This window comes from Mytilus californianus, unplaced genomic scaffold (assembly GCF_021869535.1).
Source record: "Mytilus californianus isolate M0D057914Y unplaced genomic scaffold, xbMytCali1.0.p SCAF_2, whole genome shotgun sequence".
NCBI lineage: Eukaryota > Metazoa > Mollusca > Bivalvia > Mytilida > Mytilidae > Mytilus > Mytilus californianus.
The window spans coordinates 101,745,522-101,764,466 of record NW_026262668.1 but is presented as its reverse complement, the minus strand read 5'-3'; the positions used below and the strand labels follow the sequence as shown (position 1 = coordinate 101,764,466).

At 32.2% G+C, this 18,945-nt stretch overlaps 1 protein-coding gene and 1 long non-coding RNA gene across 2 annotated transcripts; both read left to right on the top strand.

Annotated features, from left to right (window-relative positions):
* The first annotated feature begins 1,228 nt into the window (after positions 1 to 1,228).
* Positions 1,229 to 5,746, top strand: LOC127730606 (beta,beta-carotene 15,15'-dioxygenase-like). Its single transcript, XM_052239066.1, has 2 exons — positions 1,229 to 1,470; positions 3,970 to 5,746. Exons 1-2 carry the CDS (start codon positions 1,297 to 1,299, stop codon positions 5,362 to 5,364), a joined length of 1,569 nt encoding a protein of 522 aa, XP_052095026.1. The 5' UTR covers positions 1,229 to 1,296; the 3' UTR covers positions 5,365 to 5,746.
* A 4,823-nt stretch (positions 5,747 to 10,569) lies between these two features.
* LOC127728826 (uncharacterized) lies at positions 10,570 to 17,470 on the top strand. Its single transcript, XR_007994390.1, has 4 exons — positions 10,570 to 10,688; positions 14,248 to 14,311; positions 15,121 to 15,303; positions 17,255 to 17,470. It is a non-coding gene; the product is annotated as an uncharacterized LOC127728826 (long non-coding RNA).
* Positions 17,471 to 18,945: the final 1,475 nt, after the last annotated feature.

The window sequence follows — 18,945 nt, the reverse complement described above, 5'->3', positions numbered from 1 at the left end:
TCACAGGTCAAATTTATTCGTTCATTGTGTGTTAATTTACGTTTTTTGATTGAGTTAAGCCTTCCAATTGATATTTTATAGTGTGTTTTTCTATGTTGTGATGTTATACTATTGTTTCAGAAAAGGGAGAAGGTTTGGTACCATTAAAACGTTTAATCCCGCTGCAAATGTTTGCACCTGTCCTAAGTCAGGAATCTGATTACAGTAGTTGTCGTCTGTTTATGTAGTTCATACGTGTTACTCGTTTCTCGTTTTTATATAGATTAGACCGTTGGTTTTTCCGTTTGAATGGTTTTACACTAGTAATTTTTTGGGGGCCCTTTATAGCTTGCTGTTCTGTGTGAGCCAATGCTCCGTGTTGAAGGCCGTACCTTGACCTATAATGGTTTACTTTTATAAATTGTAACTTGGATGGAGAGTTGTCTCATTGGCACTCATACCACATCTTCCTATATCTAATTGATAGTTGTGTTAACTTTACACTGGCTTTTAAATTGAGGTCTTGTAAAGTGCACGGTGGCTCTGAAAATGCTGACAGGGATAATAAAAGCAATTTCATTGGAATTCCAAGAACACTGAGCTTTAATTCCTGCAGATAAAACAAGCCATATATTATTACAAGAACAGACAAATAAATTTTTTAAGACAAATCTATGGATTTAAAATTGAAGATTTTATCATTTTAAGATAAAAAGAACATTTTTCGTCGATTTTATGTGCTTTCTATACAAATGTTCACATATTTTGAAAGAATCCAATCGTTAGTATTTCAGGCAATTAAAGATGTAAATGCATTATTTTTTTCGATTTTCAGTTGTAGTTTAACATGTTTAACAAACTGAAGTTGTATGCAAAAGTTTACCAAAATCTGTGACATAGCCCATTTACTGTGACTTGACCTTACTGCCTAACGTACTCGTGTTCTGTGACTTGTGTATAGATTTATCATTTTTTTTTGTGCTGCATTAATAAGATAGTTACAATATATTATTTAATTTATATTGATCTAACGAAAAAACGTATTTATGCAAAAAACTGTTAACATTATATTACACGTACAATAGCTTATATATTTCTTTATTTTTCACCGCTGTTTTTGTTTATCACGTACTTATTGCAGATATGACAGAGTGACCATGACTGTTGGATGTTAAGTTCACGTTATCTGTTATTAAATATTTATATAACACCACATCATATCACTTTGATACGTAACACTAGTTACACAACATCCAGACATTATAAAACGTCTCAAACAATCGTTTCCTTCATTAAACCTACAGACAATCCCTAACAATGGTCCACACAGCAATATTGTTTGTTTCATTGATTTGTAAAATACAGACCTTTTCTGTTATGTCCGAACCAGATCCAGGATTTGATACATTTTTCACAACCAACTTGGAAGAGATGCTGGATGTACCTATTCATTTTGATAAACCGTTACCATCATGGCTACGAGGTACTCTGGTAAGATATTTCATTTTTTATAATGTGAAGAAGTAAACAAGTAAACTAGAAGTCCATAAAGACTTTTTCAACCAGGATAGGGGTTTCATCAGTTGTGGAAAATCCTATAAAAAACGAATTAAGAATTAAGAAATGATGAAAGGTCTGCGATAAAAGCATAGGTATTTTGTGGATTTTCATTATTCAATGAATGTTTGCAAAATCTCTTTTTCAAATTGTCTCCCGTTTATTCTTGAACATAATCGTTTATTTCAATGAAGAGCATTAATAAAAAAAATTTCAATACGACTTATTAAATAAATAGATATTATGCATTTAGTAGTAAGACGTGGTGAGAGTCACTATTCCGTAGTAGGCTTAAAAAAAGAAATATTTTGTAATAATTTTCAAAACAAATGAAGGGTAGTTTAAGCCACAGTACTTTGCACTCTAGTATTTTCAGTGTTGCATACGTGCAGTTCATGCTGCTACAAAACTTGCACATTCTGGCTTTCAAAATAACTTTTAATTAGCAGGGTTACAAAAAACATATAGGATAGGAAATTTTACCGCATTCCTATTCTATTCAAAAATCAATATAACACAGAAAATTTACAACTAAGACTTCAAATAGACAGTTTGTTATATAAAGGTGAAAATATTGCTAGAGATACAAATTTAATCAAAGTACTGAAGTACTGAACATCGGATGACTGCAAGTTCTTGTGGATGGTCACAAGCACTTGTCTCAGAAAAAAAAATCACATCTCTATACCTGAAAGTGAGGTTAATGTACACATATATTTTTTTTTTCTTAGACAAGTTCGTGCGTGGATGATAAATAAATGACAGGGAATTCAACCTCACCGTAATAAATATGATATTGAAGTGATACAAATCAGTATACTCTGGTTTTTTTGTTATATATTTGTATATTACAGTTACATGTATATATAATTTTCATCCATTTGTATATCATTCTATTCTACTATATTAATAATAGTGCAGTGCAAGTGCATGGTGGACACTCTTCTGTAATAATTCGATTTTTCTAATAGATTGGATTTGAGTAGGCATTCATATTTTCCCGCCAAACTTTCAATCTCCCATGCAGAGTTATCGGTCCTTGAGAGAGAGCGAGGACCAAAAACTCTGCACGGGAGATTGCAAACGTTCTTGAGATATTCTTCCACATGCGTTAACAAACATTTTCTGTACGTGTGCATAGATATTAAAGATTTTTTACTTATATATATATTTCTAACGACAAAACATTTTCATATCATTAGTTTATGTTCTAAAAAAAATATAATTAGGAGTATCCATTGAAAAAATTAATTTATAACAAGCGATAAGGAATGTTATTTTGCACTCGATAATGTCCGCGTATTTATCATGTTTATAGATCGGTTACAATTCCAACACGAAAGTTACGTAATGGAAATCGAGGCGACAGCAATACACCGGAATGCCCTCACGGTCATCCGATGTAAAAAGCGCTTAAACTAAATGATTTTATTCTAACAATTCTATTATCAACGAGAACTGGATTTCTTATTTAAAACTTGATTTTTAACTTAAAATCGTGACAGCGAAAAAATCAACAACGGCTAGTTTATTGCACGGCAAAATTTCTTACCCTAACTACATGTACAAATGTAACATATATATATGTCTTTGTCAAGTGGCAGTTCAATTTTTGGCCTATCCCTCCTGACTGTTAAAAGTACTAATTAGTTATTTTATTGTATAAATACATGTAGCAGACAAGTTGGAACTCGTCCTGGATATGTATGGAATATTTGTCACTGGACGTTTAGCACACAACAATCAAATCGGTAACTGCTAGTTTTTGTATAAGCAGAAGGACTAGAATAGAAATAAAATCGTTCGTGTGACCCTTCATATACATACAGGAATGAAAGTTTTCTCTAATCAAACCCTTTGATCAGATTCTGTAATGAGAAAAGTCGTTTTTAGAATGGAGACTTGTTAAATTGTTAATATTTCACACAGTTCACTACAATATCGTCTTTTTTCTTTGAAATAAGGTTTACTCTTACCAAAACTTTGGATAATTTTTATCATAAACAAATTAGAAATAGAGAACATTGCTTTGAAAGGGTTCTCGGTCTTTCGAGATATCTAAAAATGTTTCCAGTGACACATTTACTGCTGTTCTATAAATTTTTAAGGATTTACATATGACAGATGTGTATTTCAATTCAAACATCCAAATTATAATACAGACTATTATTTAAATTGAACCTCTCAATTAAGACCGGATTGAAATGCTACATCTGGATTCCTAACAAAATATCTTACGGGTTTCATTCAACTACAAGTATACTGAATATTTCATATTATATGTACAATGTATTGAACAGTTATAAGCTCGAAATTGGAATTGAATTTTGACAAAAATACCGATACAAACATATTCAATGCACAGAAAGAAAACATATAATACTGTGCATTGTCAGGCATGCAAATGTATTTGACTTTTGTTTATGCTTGCAGATCAGGAACGGATTAGGGATGTTTGAACTTGGGCGTCGAAATTTTACCCATTCCTTTGACGCCTTTGGTAAATTATCCAGTTGGAAGTTTTATGGTAATGGATCAGCATCGTTTAGTACGAACTTTATAAAATCCGATTTTTATAAGGACTCTATTGATAGAGATGATATAGCTCCGTATTTAATGTTTGAATCAGTCAAACCACCGTTCAATGAATTTCAGAAAATGGAGGCACTAATAAGGGGTATAGATAATATGAATGTTAACGTCTATAGATTTTTCAATCGACAGGGGAATAGTTACGAGTATGTGGTTCTTAATGATTTTTGGAAAATTTATCAAATCAACCCGGAAAGTCTAGATACGATTTCATCAGTTACTGCAGATCTACCACATAAAGGTCACTCGGGAAGTTACACTTTCTTAAGTTTTCTGTCTACAGCGCATCCTCTTCCAGAATATGGAACATCGAATCATTTCACTTTTGTTAGCAGCGTCAGCCTAATTCCAGGAATCAAAAGTAGGATTTCATTGATACGTATAAAATCAATGGAAGAAAGAGAGGAAGTTACTTCGTGGCCAGTAGATCGAGTCCCATATATGCACTCGTTTTCGGTAACTAAAAACTATGTTATCATATTTGCTGCACCATTTTTTGTTAATGTTATGAATATGATCCGATATGCAGCTCCAATAAAAGGTTTAGATTGGAAATCAAATGAACCAACAACCGTATATGTCATTAATTTAAAAACAAGGGCTGTGACATCTCTGAAAACAGCCAATGTATTCACTATGCATCATGTTAATGCTTTTGAAAGTGGAAGTGAAATAATCGTTGACATTTCATCATATCCTAATCCCAACTTTGTTAAAAATTTGGAGGTTTCTATTCTTAAGGATCCGATTAAACGGAATGTATTTGATGCGCATGCTTATTTAAGAAGATATATAATAAATTTGTCAAAAGAGAGTATCATTTTTGAACCAATACAGGGATCGAAAACGGTACCGTTCTCTAACAATTTAGACTTGCCTACAATTAATGAGCGTTACAGATATAAAGAATACTGTTTTGTATATGGCGTAGTACTGAAAATAGACAATGTTACTCTCAGTAGAGAGGCAATTGTAAAGAAAGATTTATGCAGCAATGACAATGATAAATATTGGTATGTTGAAAACCATTATGCTTCAGAAGCTGTGTTTATTCCGTCACCGACTGAAAAGACAGAAGACGATGGGTATTTGTTGGTGCCAATTCTTGATGGTTATCGGAAGAAAAGTTACATTGCAATCATTGACGCAGTTTCTATGGAAATTATTAACAAAGCTAATTTGCCAACATACGTTCCTTTTAATCTACATGGTAAATATTTTGATGGTGCTTTGTAACAAACAAAAATGTGGTAAAATATATGACGAACAAAAGCACTTCGAACAGTCTTATGTAAGGTTGAACAGGGTTCCGATGAAGAATTGCGGATTTTCCGTTACCATATCATGCTTTATCAATTAATCCTAGTATGAGTGCCCTGTCATGACCGGTCAACAATCTTTATCCATTATACAGCCAGGGACACGAGAATGATAAAGATAACCGACATCAACAAGTTGTGTAACAACATTTAATACGTAATATATATTTGTAAACCTATTTGTTTTTGTGAGATCTGAATCTGAATGACCTTTAATATCAAAAGCATAATGTATTTCATAGCGAGGAGTCTGTGCTTAAGTTGAGTGTTGGTATGATATAAAAAAATTTCAAAGAGTCTATACTAGTTTTTTTTCTCTTACAGGATGTTCAAATTTTCATATTTTCAACTTTTCCTTATTATTTTTTTTTCTAAATACATCTAATGTACACCTTTGATAAAGCATATGATTGTTTGTAATTTTCTATTTATTTCGTATATTTCATTAGAAAAAAACTGATGTGTCTTTTCAACCAAAATTTCGACATTTTCATAGATGTTTGAGTGTATGGGAATATCTGAAAGCAGGATGAAATAATAGAGCATTACATTATTACAAAGCAAAATAACAAATTTAATGTACATATGATAGTCTGACATACTAAAAGAATGTTAACAGTATACAGTATGGTATACAGTGTATGTTCGTTATTCAAAGACATTTGCTTACCAAATACTATATATGAGATTGCAACCTTTGTCACATATAATGAGAGGAAGATCCCTTTTGATGTTGAGGTCGCTCAGTCAAGGGTCAATGTCGTAGTTACTGTACATAGACTGAAATTTGTGCTGAAAAAAGTGGTTTCGAATGATAAATCAAAACTTACTGTGGCCAAATTACATTAAAGAGTTGGTAGTCAATACTTAATCTTTTTAATGATCTTTCATCTTGATAAGTGTGACAGTTTATACGGTACATGGGATGCACAGTAGAGTTGCAATAACATTGATAAGTCTATCAAAATATTCTAAGACCATAAAGCAATGTGTAGTCTAAATTAAGAACATATGTTAAGAGCACTTGTGAGAAACTTTATATTGGTCAGTAAGTTGTATGCACGAATATTAATTGGAAAGTATAATTGTGAACACTTTATATATATTAAACATGTACTCTATTATAAAGATCTATAAATATTAAACATGTGAACATTAAATAGGCTTATAGACAGTAGTGAGCTTATGGAGAACATTACATTATAACTGGTTTCCTATGCTAACGGGTGAATTATGGATTAATCGATCAGATACATAGATCAGAAAAATGACAAGTTACAAGGTACACAGAATAAAGACCCATTACATCACATACGGGATTACTTTGGTATATGATCACATACAAAAAAGGAAGAACCCCGTTGATTTAGACGTCAATACCTCAAATGTCAAGGTCATAGTTATTTTAAAAGATCGAAATTTTTGCAGAAAAGTGGTTTCTGGATTCTAAATCAAAAACTAAATTTAGAGGAAGAGCTCTATTGATTTTGAGATACGTCTAAGGTCAAGGTTACTAAAAATAGGCAGGAATTCAACCCAGATAAAATGGAATAATATTTTACCAAAGTGCTAAGATCCCATAGAATTTTTTTCTTTTAATGGAAGATAAATATCTAGCACATTAAGTCATAATCAGTGATGGGTAATTCTTTTAAGGACACAAATTGGAACGAGCACGTAGCAAATGTTGCTTATAGTATAACCAAACATTTATGAGTTTAAAGAAAATTGAAATTTTAGATGAACAAAAGAGAACTTAGAGAATATACACTAGTATCTGGTCTATTTTCGTCCAAGCTTATCACAAACAAATCAAAAAGATCCCTCGCTGTATAATCAATATGAATATAATAAACATGTTCACTGTGTCCACATACTGTAATCCAAATGTATTGTTTTTCTTTTTCTCTCACATTGTCTTTAATTGTCTCTATTATGTATATATTGAAAGTTATGTCTCTATTATTTATATATTGAAAATTATGTCTCTGTTATGTATATATCGAAATTATATCTACACAACTGTGCATGCTCTTTTTCCACATGTGGAGCAGGATCTGCTTACCCTTCCGGTGCACCTGAGATCACCCCCAGTTTTTGGTGGGGTTCGAGTTGCTCAGTCTTTAGTTTTCTATGTTGTGTTTTGTGTTTTGTGTACTGTCGTTTGTCTGTTTGTCTTTTTGTTTTAGCCACGGACATTCAAACTCAAAGTCGACTCAAGTCGAAAATAAAATGACAACGCCATGGCTAAAAAAGAAAAAGACAAACAGACAAACAACAGTACACAAAACATAACATAGAAAACTAAAGACTGAGCAACAAAAACCCCACCAAAAACTGGCGGTTGATTTCAGGTGCTCCGGAAGGGTAAGCAGATCCTGCTCCACATGTCGTGTTGCTCGTGTAAGTACTAACCCAGTGATATAAAAGTTTTCAAGTTCAAACGCAATACAGCAAAAAAATAAGGGCATTAACTGCCATAAAGAGCCAAGAAGACATTCCAGCATTATCGACTTATTTGTAAATACTGTCTTGGTGATCATTTTGCTACTATAGTTTTCAACATAATATTCAAACACACACAAAATTGATAAAAATCTAAGGGCCTTTACTCCTATAAGGAGTCCATTTGTAGATCTTGTCTTGTTGATATTTTTTGACATTTAAATTTTCTATCTATTATAGTTTTCAAGATAATGGACATCATAATCGTAAAAATCGTCATTAAATTATCTATTATAATTTTTAAGATAATAGGCAAAATTAAAAAATGGTAAAATAAGTCATTTAAGGGCAAAAAATCATAAAAAAAAATCCTCTGATAGTTTTGATGTCATCTGACAGAAGGTAGATCTAAAGATTCTGAATATTTCTACCCCTGTCTATCCTAGCGGTTTTCAAAATAATAGACAAAACTTGCAGTTTACCCCTAAGTTCTATATGTAGCAATGGCAGGCGGGGCCGTCGGACACAAATTTTAAACTAGATACCCCAATGATGATTTTTGCCAACTTTGGTTTCTATTTGGCTCAGCAGTTTCAGATGATAATTTTTTTTAAAGTTAACAGACGACGATGGACAACGGACGACGGATGCCAAGCGATGAGAAAAGCTGACTTGATCCTTCGGGTCAGATGAGTTAAAAATGGGTATTAAATCAGTAGCAAAAAAAACCCAGCTATGTAGATTGATTGATTGATTGGTATTTAACGCCACTTTCAACATTATTGTGCTATTTCGTGGCGGTCAGTTTTTATTGGTAGAGGAAGCCGGAGTACCCGGAGAGAACCACCGACCTGCCTCGTAAGGGATTGGAACTCACAACCCCAGTGATGACAGGCTAGTGATACAGTAGTTCGACTACTTAGACCACTCGGTCACCGAGGCCCTAACAGCTATGTAGAAAAACATGCCCAAAGATACACTTAGGCGTAAAAATATTTCGTCAAATATGACAGTTAAAAGTCCCATAACTCTGGAATGACAGACAATTTTTTTTTCAAAATCAAAAGCGAGCCTACATTTACCAAGCCAAACAACAGTTCTAATTAGCTTGTAGTAATTTGATTCAAGCATACTAGATATTTGAAATGCAATTTATTTATCTGAGGGTCAAAGTCCCATTACTCTAGAATGACATATCGGAATTAATTGTAATCGAAGTAAAACTATGTGATATGTTCACAAAATGAATCAAGTAAACTCAAGTTATGTTAAAGTATCGTAAATATCGAACGACAAAGCCCAACATTTTCAAAATCGAAGAGCTTTCTTCTGTCAATCCTAAGGTTGTGTTAAAATTACATGATAATTGGTTAATTTAAAGCTTTGAGTTATCATACGAAGTGTTGACGGACGGAGTATGGTATACCGTAATACGTCACGTCTTTGACGAGCGCTCATATAAATTCTAGAAACGCGCATGTACAATGAAGTTTTATTACAATTTATGACTTACCAACATACTGTTTACCACATTTACGCTGTACTTATTACACAGTACTTGTAGTCCAGTAAGTAATCACTGTACAAGTATCAGTCGATTTACTGTATGCATTATTTGCTTACAAGTCAGACATCGTTTGTTCCCACAATCCGTGTAAGAGCCTACTGACAAACATACTGGCATAGAGGATAAATCAGACATCATCAACAATTCTTTAAGGCTTTATTGGCCCAATGAAAGACAGCATGGGCGTTGTCTGGAAAGATCTTGGGTATTTTAGGATGTTTTATGATTTCTTTCCAATTTTCGCGGATAATGGTGTGACATTTTGACAGGATGGTAGGTCATCAAAATTAAATACATATATAATATATATATATGTAGGACTCTGAACCACGTTAGTCTAGCTGAAGTGAGATGGTGGCATTGTGATATCTTGTTTATAGCTACGCCGAAGTGCGTTGGTGGTAACGCTGAAGTGCGAGAGATTATATACTATTTTTTCAATGTTTTTCATGTTCAAATGTCGAAGAAGTCATTTTTTTGTCATGGTAATAGTTTAAAATGCAAATAACTATACTTAAGTAGTCAAAACGAAACAAATTAAGCAACACATCCATTAGGGTGCTGTGCATGAAATCAAGGAATAAGATAGATCACAGTAGATGGTTTTTACTGCAACTAGATAAAAAATGGCTTGATTGGTATTTATATACTTACTAATAAAAACCTTTAATAAACATTGCACATCTGTATATTTTTAACTAGCTATCACGTGTTATATAGACCATCGCACATCATCGAAAGGACCATCAGACTTCGGCGCAGACTATCGCACCTCAGCGTCGACATCGCCCCGTGATTCCTACATAAATATATACTATCAGTCAAATTCAATCCTAGTCAGTTAAACATTTCTCAAGCTTCATGCATGATTAAGTTTCCGTTGCCTTGAAAATAAACGTATAGCATTGTTAGCTTAGTGATATTTCAATATACTTGACTGAATAAATCCAAGAAAACATTTATATACAAACCTTTTTACAATTGAGAAAAAATAATATCTGTACAAATGAAGGAAATAAAGTAGAAAATCTTACTGGTATTGATAATTACCATATTATTTCCTATGTAAAATGAAAGAGGCTTAAGTATTGAATAAGTAAGTAAATTGGTTTTCCTGGTATACAAACAGCTGTTCCACTGTTATGTGTAATTGTTTAAAAATTAGTTCATTTTTTCTGGGACTATTACACTAACATAATTATATATTAGTCCTAGATATTTTGTATCAGGTAAGTTTTTTTCATAATTGAAATATTGTTTTATCTTTTAATAATTATTGCAATAGGGAAAGAAAAATATGAAGAAAAAAATTGAAATTTATATGATTTCCTTCAATCGTTTAAAGTAATATGTATTCATTTACTGCACATAACAGTAACTAAATTTTGACTTGTTGGATTTGATAAAAGAGGTTGTAAATCAGCTTATTATGGACAACATATGACTTCGGTAGGGACTTTGTCATTACAAGATCAAATTTAACCAATAACACCTCATTTGTAAGTATGATTCAAGTTAATCCATGTAATGTAGTCTTTGAAACACTCAACATTACATTGTTTAAGTTTGTTATCGTCCCAATACAGACCCATAGCTATCTATAGTTATCAACAGGCAGTGGCTATCCTTACGACCAGCCGGGAAAATAGCAAAAAGCAAAAAAAATCTATTTTTTTTGCGGCTAGCCGGAAAAGATTTTTATTCTTCCGGATGCATTTTTATACTATTTTGCTAATTTCCGGCCATAAATTACAATGCATGAAGATTTTTGTTGGTAACTGGTTTTTGAAGCATATAGTGGTGAGAAAAACAGAATATAACCATATAATTTCTCATTTAATATAGCAAGCGATAAGTATTTTTGTGTAGAATTGATTTTAAATGTTGCTATGGGAACAGGTTTCTTACGTACCATCTTCAATTAATTTCTCTACTGTCTGTGTACTTCTTTTGGTACACGCCGATTCTCCGTATACACTAACCTCCGTATACACTGGCATCCGTATACACAAACAGCTAGTCAAGAGAGATCAAGGAAAAGAATATCAACAGCATCGTTTGGTATGCAGCGAAAACACTTTTGAATTTAAGTCATTCGGCAAAATATTGCGCCGAAAAGTTTCCTTTAACACAAACAAATATAAAGGCAAATGCATTTACTTCATAAACGATATACCCTTCATCAGGTACCCTCGAGATAAAAAGTTTAAATGGCTAAAATGTGAAAGGCTCGACAGGAAAGAAACCAAGAAAAGAGATTTGGGTTATAGAACAGCCTTTATGAACTGAAAATTTACAAACGATAAGTATCTTTTAAATAATGCAAATACCGAAGCACTGGCAATTTAAAAATACGTATAAATGTGATGCCGTCTTACTGAAAATAACACAATCTTAGGGGTGATATTTTCATATACTATCCGTTTAGGCTTACAACAGGCCAAACATATATCTATAAGTTACATCGAAATTTTAATAAAATCAATGACCCTCAAAACATAGGGATACAAACCGGTGGCAAAAGCAATTGAATGTGTAGTAGTAGTATCCGAGGATATCATCAGTCTGTAGTTATTTCTTCGGTACCGACTTGATTTTTTTGCAACATGCCACCTATAAGAACCCTTATAGATGTTATAAGGGTTACATCTATAAGGGTTATTCAACTTGCTGAGAGCGTGACATTCTCTTAATCCACAATGAATTGAATTTAGCGTAACCATTCAGACGGGACGTGACAGCGTATTTATACATTCCACAAAAGCCGAAAGGACCTCCCCTTTTAACATCGGTTATACTGTCGGATGGGTAAACTCCAGGTGACCGTATTTCTAAATCCGAGCCAATAAGTGTGTTTTTAAAATTAAATATGAATAGAAAAACAGAAAACAAAATGAAGAAAATGCTTATGATATGGGAAAAGGGAAATTTACAATAAGATCCGACAATCTATGCTACAACTCTCGATATTTTCCCAGTCTGAACATCAGCACATCATGGTTTCTGGTTTTATAATCATTTATTTTTTATCTCGGTGTCACGTTTGTCGAGGAAACATAACTAATAGCAGGTTACAGTTGTATCATACTTTAACTTTGTTTTAACCTGTTTATTTACTTTTGACCTTAATTATTTATCCCTTATAATTTTTATTAACTATGTATTTGCATTCAGGTATCACAGATCAAATTTATTCGTTCATTGTGTGTTAATTTACGTTTTTTGATTGAGTTAAGCCTTCTAATTGATATTTTATAGTGTGTCTTTCTATGTTGTGATGTTATACTATTGTTTAAGAAAAGGGAGAAGGTTTGGTACCATTAAAACGTTTAATCCCGCTGCAAATGTTTGCACCTGTCCTAAGTCAGGAATCTGATGTACAGTAGTTGTCGTTTGTTTATGTAGTTCATACGTGTTTCTCGTTTCTCGTTTTTATATAGATTAGACCGTTGGTTTTCCCGTTTGAATGGTTTTACACTAGTAATTTTTGGGGCCCTTTATAGCTTGCTGTTCGGTGTGAGCCAATGCTCCGTGTTGAAGGCCGTACCTTGACCTATAATGGTTTACTTTTATAAATTGTTACTTGAATGGAGAGTTGTCTCATTGGCATTCATACCACATCTTCCTATATCTATTAGCCTTTTAATCAATGTTTAACGTTCATTGAGCCAGTTTATATTAATATTCACACATTCTCCAGCTTAGATATTTACCTCTGGAAATTAGTCGGCACATAGAAAGACGTATACGTAAATGTTACAGCATCACACAAGGAAAAACCGATTTACGTAAGATCAAATACCTAAATAAATTAATTTGAAAGAAATAATTGAATGCCTGTCATCAATATGAAAGTTTTCAATGGACATGCCGATTGAACAAAAGTACTAATTTCAACACAAACAACAAAGAAAAGCACTAAACGATGAGGTCCTGATTTTGAGGGGGAAACATATAACCACGTGGCGCTAGTTTTGTTACATGACGTATCTTCAAAACATTGCTGATGTTAGACTTTGAACTTCCGGTAGTAAGTTCACACCTCAAGTCTCATTCCTTTCGTTGTATTTGGGAGACCTAAAATTATTCTGTCATCAATCGTCTGGTGTCGTCCGTTTCTTCTTTAGAAACGTTTTAGATGCAAACGTGAAAAGTAATCATTACAAATGCAGATGCCAGGCCACAAAATCCATATTTATTCAACAATTTTTTTAATTTTTACAGCAATCTAGGTTTATCGAGTTCCCGAGCCAATATATATATACTGAATTGTACATGTATCACCTTTCTATATACCGCCAATTATTTGATGTAGGACAGAAAGTAGAAGGGCAAAAGTCACAATTCAGTGTATATATATATATATATATATATATATATGCACAACTATAATCAGAAAGAAAATTGTTCTTCTAAATATTGTTTTATATATTTTCTATAACTGTTATATATCAAAATACTTTATTAGAAGATGTAGTATGATTACCAATGATACCAGGGGCCAAAATACGAAGATGTTAGCAACTATCGTTCACCGTAAGATCTTCAACAATGAGCAAAACCCGTACCACATTGCAAACTACATTTTCAATTTATAATGTAGGTTTAACAGTAACTAACAAAGATCAAAACTTGTGATATAATTTTTTATACCAGAGACAATGTAGCTTTGAAGTTTGTTAAAGTGATTATTTGCAGCTGATAACGCAAATGTACCTAAGATACAAGTGACTGTGTGAAATAATTCATCTAAGTTTGTTAGTCAGTATTTTATGAATTTGGTTTCAGGTAAACAAAATGATCTTCATTCCGATGTTTGTTATTTCTGTGATTGGACTATTTAACTATTGCAGTAAGTATTTCAAAAATACAAGAATAAGGTGATTGTAAAGAAAATTGCATCCACTGATATATGCTGACTAAGTGGAGATGTAATTTAAGTTTGATATTTCACTCCGTCCCCTATGGTTAGTCGCGTTTATTTTGCATATTTTGAAACCGTTTTTTTATGTCAATTTTACACCCAAAAATACGTCATATTATCTCTACATTTTAAATACTCAAAAGTTAGTGTAAGTGTTCCAGTTACAATAAAAACTTCGATTGTATGTTTTTTCACATCTTTGTGGACCTATAAGATAGAAACTTATTGTTTTTGATGTTTTCTAAACTGTTGCTATACATTATTTGCGATATCGTTTTCCTGCTTTAGGTATGTAAGAATTCGGAATAGTTAATGGACTTAACTTCTGCATATGTTTTCCTGAATTGAAAAATGAAAGTGAGAGTTTACACTTAATTTAGGTTTTACAGCATTCCAAACCTCCCACAAGCTTGACAGTAGCAGTAGGTAACATTCAGTTATGTAAATGGACGAGCTTAAGGATTTTGAAAGCAATTTGAGCATGTGGAATTGGATATAAATTACAATCAAATGATTTATGTAACTCTTTTACGAACTTATACTTTTATGGAGCAAAGCAAATTGAATTTCCAACATAAAATTACAAATGCACGTAAAATCCACATAAATACATATCGCAAAATATTAGATAATTTTACTTTAATTGCATTTTCTTAAAAAATGATTTGTTATTGACGCTGAAATCTTTGTTTTGTTATATTAAGTTCTCTAATCTTGCTTATTTTTTGTGTCATCAGATTGTTACGAAGTAGTGGGAAGATGTATCAAATTTGGAAAAGATGAGCAAATGTACACACTTATTGGAGGAGATCGTAAATGCATAAAAGAAAACGATTTCACATATTGTAGAGAATGGGCATGTCATCCTAAATGTTCAAGTTTTAATAATTGGCCTGGAATATGCGAACCATGTCCAGGAGGTAACAACAATAGTAATAGTTTAAACATATTTTATTTGCTAAATTAAAGCAAAATGGATTAGACACAAGTAAATCCTACTCATGAAGTCTTCTCCATAATACAATATAAATATATGCAATAATAATATGATGAGCATGCATGTAAAGCGAACAGTTTATAGAATATATTAATACGAGCTATAGGTAAAAAAAGAAGGGAATATTGAAACGTCATATAATTCTGTTGATGTGGGTGTTGATGATGATGTAGATGATGATGATGTTCCACGTCAGTATCAATAACGCTTTATGAAGGTACAAGAAATCTGTTTGACCTTTTGATGAAATTTTGAACATGTTTGAAAATTCGGATGTTTTGTTCATTCGAAATTTACAAATTTCCGAAAATTAATAGCTTAGTATCTAAAACAAAGTTTTCGGAAAGCCAATTAAGATTATTGAGTAAAGTTTTCCTACATGAGGAGTATTTTGAACAAACGAAAAAGTAATGATGAACATTCTCAATATCTGACCCACATTGACAAGAAGGACCATTTATAATGTTAGCTCGAAAAAGGTCATAGTTGAAGAATGAAGTGGAACATCGCAATTGAGTTAAAATAATATTCAATTTCCTCGGGCCGTAGAAATAATACGTTTCAACTTTACTTAGGAGATTATCATTTTTCAATTCTTTCTTAAATTTGGATATAGAGTCGACGCTGCGAATTTTTGGATCAAGCTTATTCCATTCACGTATTATGGAGGGAATACTAGTAATCGATACAGTAGTAAGGGAAAGTCTAGTAATAATAATAATAATAATAATAATAATAATAATAATAATAATAATAATTGCAGCGCTAATAAAACATTTCAATCAATAACCGCAAGGAAATTCAAACTCTTTTATTTTTATATTTGCTCCAGTTCAAGGAAAAAGGAATGTTTTTAGACAACTTAATTAATTAAGTGAAATAGGAACATATTTAAGGCCAAATATCAACTTGGTTATAGAGTTTAACTCCTTTTCTTACACATGATATTCATTAAATATTCTTCTACGACCAATTAATGTAATTTTGACGACGATTAACAGAAAGAGAGCTCAACAAACTATAGAAGATGTTTACAATATAAAAACAAGAAGATGTGGTATGATTGTCAATGAGACAATTATCCACCATACATCAACAGCAACATGTAGCGCTGAATATCGTTTCGTGGTTTTATGGAAAAAAGGAAAATTGTGAAAAATATTTTAAGTATATGATATACTAGTAGACTATTTGATATTCAATTTCCAGTAGGATTTGACAACTTTTAGAATTATGACCCTGTGGGAAAAATTGCACTACCTTTTTAATAGCAAAACTGCAGTTCTTACATTACTTAGCTGAATGTTAGACTTTTAAAAAAGTATCTATATAGTGAAAGCTCTAACTAGCCGACGGCTGAGCTATCCAGAGAAAAATGATTGGCAAAGTTGTCGGAATTACAAATGAATTGATTAAGCATATTGGGGTGCCAAAATGACGAGCTTATTTCTCCTAATACTAAGGTTTCGTTGTTAGAACTCCGATCAAAATACCTAATTTGTAAAACATTATATTTCTATGACCTTTTCTTCCACTTTGAAAACATTATTTTCCCAGAAGTAATTTTTTTTTAAATTCTAAATATTTTGTAACTTTAGCTTTACTTTTAATCATTAACATTGTTAACAATTTTCTTGGTTGTCTTTTAATGCTATTATTTTTCATTTAGCTTTTTTTTCATCAAGACTTGATAAGATCTTATTTCGACGCCATTATTGATATATTCACAGAGCTTTTTTGTTATATTTTGGTTTATTATTTTGTTAAGTTTTTTTTCGAGCTATTTTTCATGTTATGTATTTCAAATGTTAATATTAAACACTATGGTTTAAACAGTATTGTTCATACTTTATGTATTACTTTATCATTTATAGATACATGTGCTGATGTTGGACAAATTTTTGATAAAGGTGATTTCTTTAAATGTGCTGATAACGCCAACAACTGTCAATGTGGCAATAACAACAGGATAAAATCAACAAGGAAAAGTGCCAGTGTTAAAGAGATGTGTCTTGATAATCTTAGAAAGGCTGTCAAGCCATAAATGATTTTAAAACTAATGTGCATTATTCAAATCAATTTATAATATAAAAAAATAAAATATCAGTGCTTACGGTTTTCATGATACACACAATGGATTGCAGAAATTACCGAAAATATTGAACAGCGCACAGACCACACCAACCATGACAAAACTTGACATGTCGGACCCTTACTGATTTATTTTTGTTGCAATTTATCAATCAGGCAACTTTGAGAGAGCTTTGCAAAGTCGTGTTGTTTGCGTAGATAAGTGTGCTTTTTAAAGGTTTTGAAGATGTGGAGATATAAATAAGTGTGTAATTACATAATTCTCCATTTATTCCTCCTTTCAAACGATAGACACTTTCAAAGTTAACCATTAATCATTGTCCTACATTTTATTTCCCCATTAACTCAATTCACAATTTCCAGTGTTTGCTCTTTGATATTAGTTATGCTTATTTATACCACGCCACTTTCAACACTATTGGCTATTTTGTGGCGGTCAGTTTTTTAGGATTTTTTTTGTGGGAGAAGCCAGAGATAGTATTGCTAAAACGTTACAACACGTGAAAGGGAATGTACAAATCATGACATGATATATATGAAATATATAAATTTATCATTCAATGCATCTTGGCATCTTTTCATTTAACATTGTCATCAATAGTTCAGGAATCGATAAAACGGTGGGTGAAATTTTTACAAACCTTATCTGATCTTATCTGTACGGCCTAACATTAACAGTATATAAAAAAGTGTAGAATTGAAAATATAGCAGGCCCTCCTACAGTTAAGAATTTGAGAAATCTTTTAATAAATATAAATTAACATTTCCAGACGTCACCACTTGGCAGCAATCATTGACCGCTGGTCAATCAAACTGATCATCAGTGACTTGCAACGAATAACTAAAGGTGAAGAATATTCAGAATCGAAGAACGATAACTTTCTTACCCTTTACAAAACACAAGCGATCAAAGTTATTTTAGCATGGACGTCATGAATTTGTTTCCAGTTTTTTTTTAGTACAGGTAATTCAATTTTAAAGTTCCTAGCCGATATTTGAATATCTAAAAATCTGTCGCCCCACAGATATGAGAAGTCTACATCTGATAATTTAATCACTTCTCATAACAAGCCGTATATTTTATGACTTTGTTCGTTTATATTCTGTCCCTATAGTAACTGTTGTGTGGTCTTGAGGTGAATGATTCTTGGATGAGTGTGAAGAAGTAATGAAGGCGGCTATCGAAGTGAACATAACGTTTGAGAATGGTGAGATGCGGGAGAGTAGAGTATGAATAGTCAACGGACGTGTATCTGCTTAACTATGTAATTTTGGTAAGTGTATGTCGTCTTTTCATATCTGAGGGGTGTCAGCCCCGAATATATGAGACGACTACATCTGATTAACATAGAAGAAATTAATAAATATTTGTTCTAAAAAGAGCATTATTATAATATAAAACAGGAACAGTGTCGTTATCTCAGATTTTCCAGATGCAGTAACACTTTCAGAAGATTTTTGTAGATATGGATT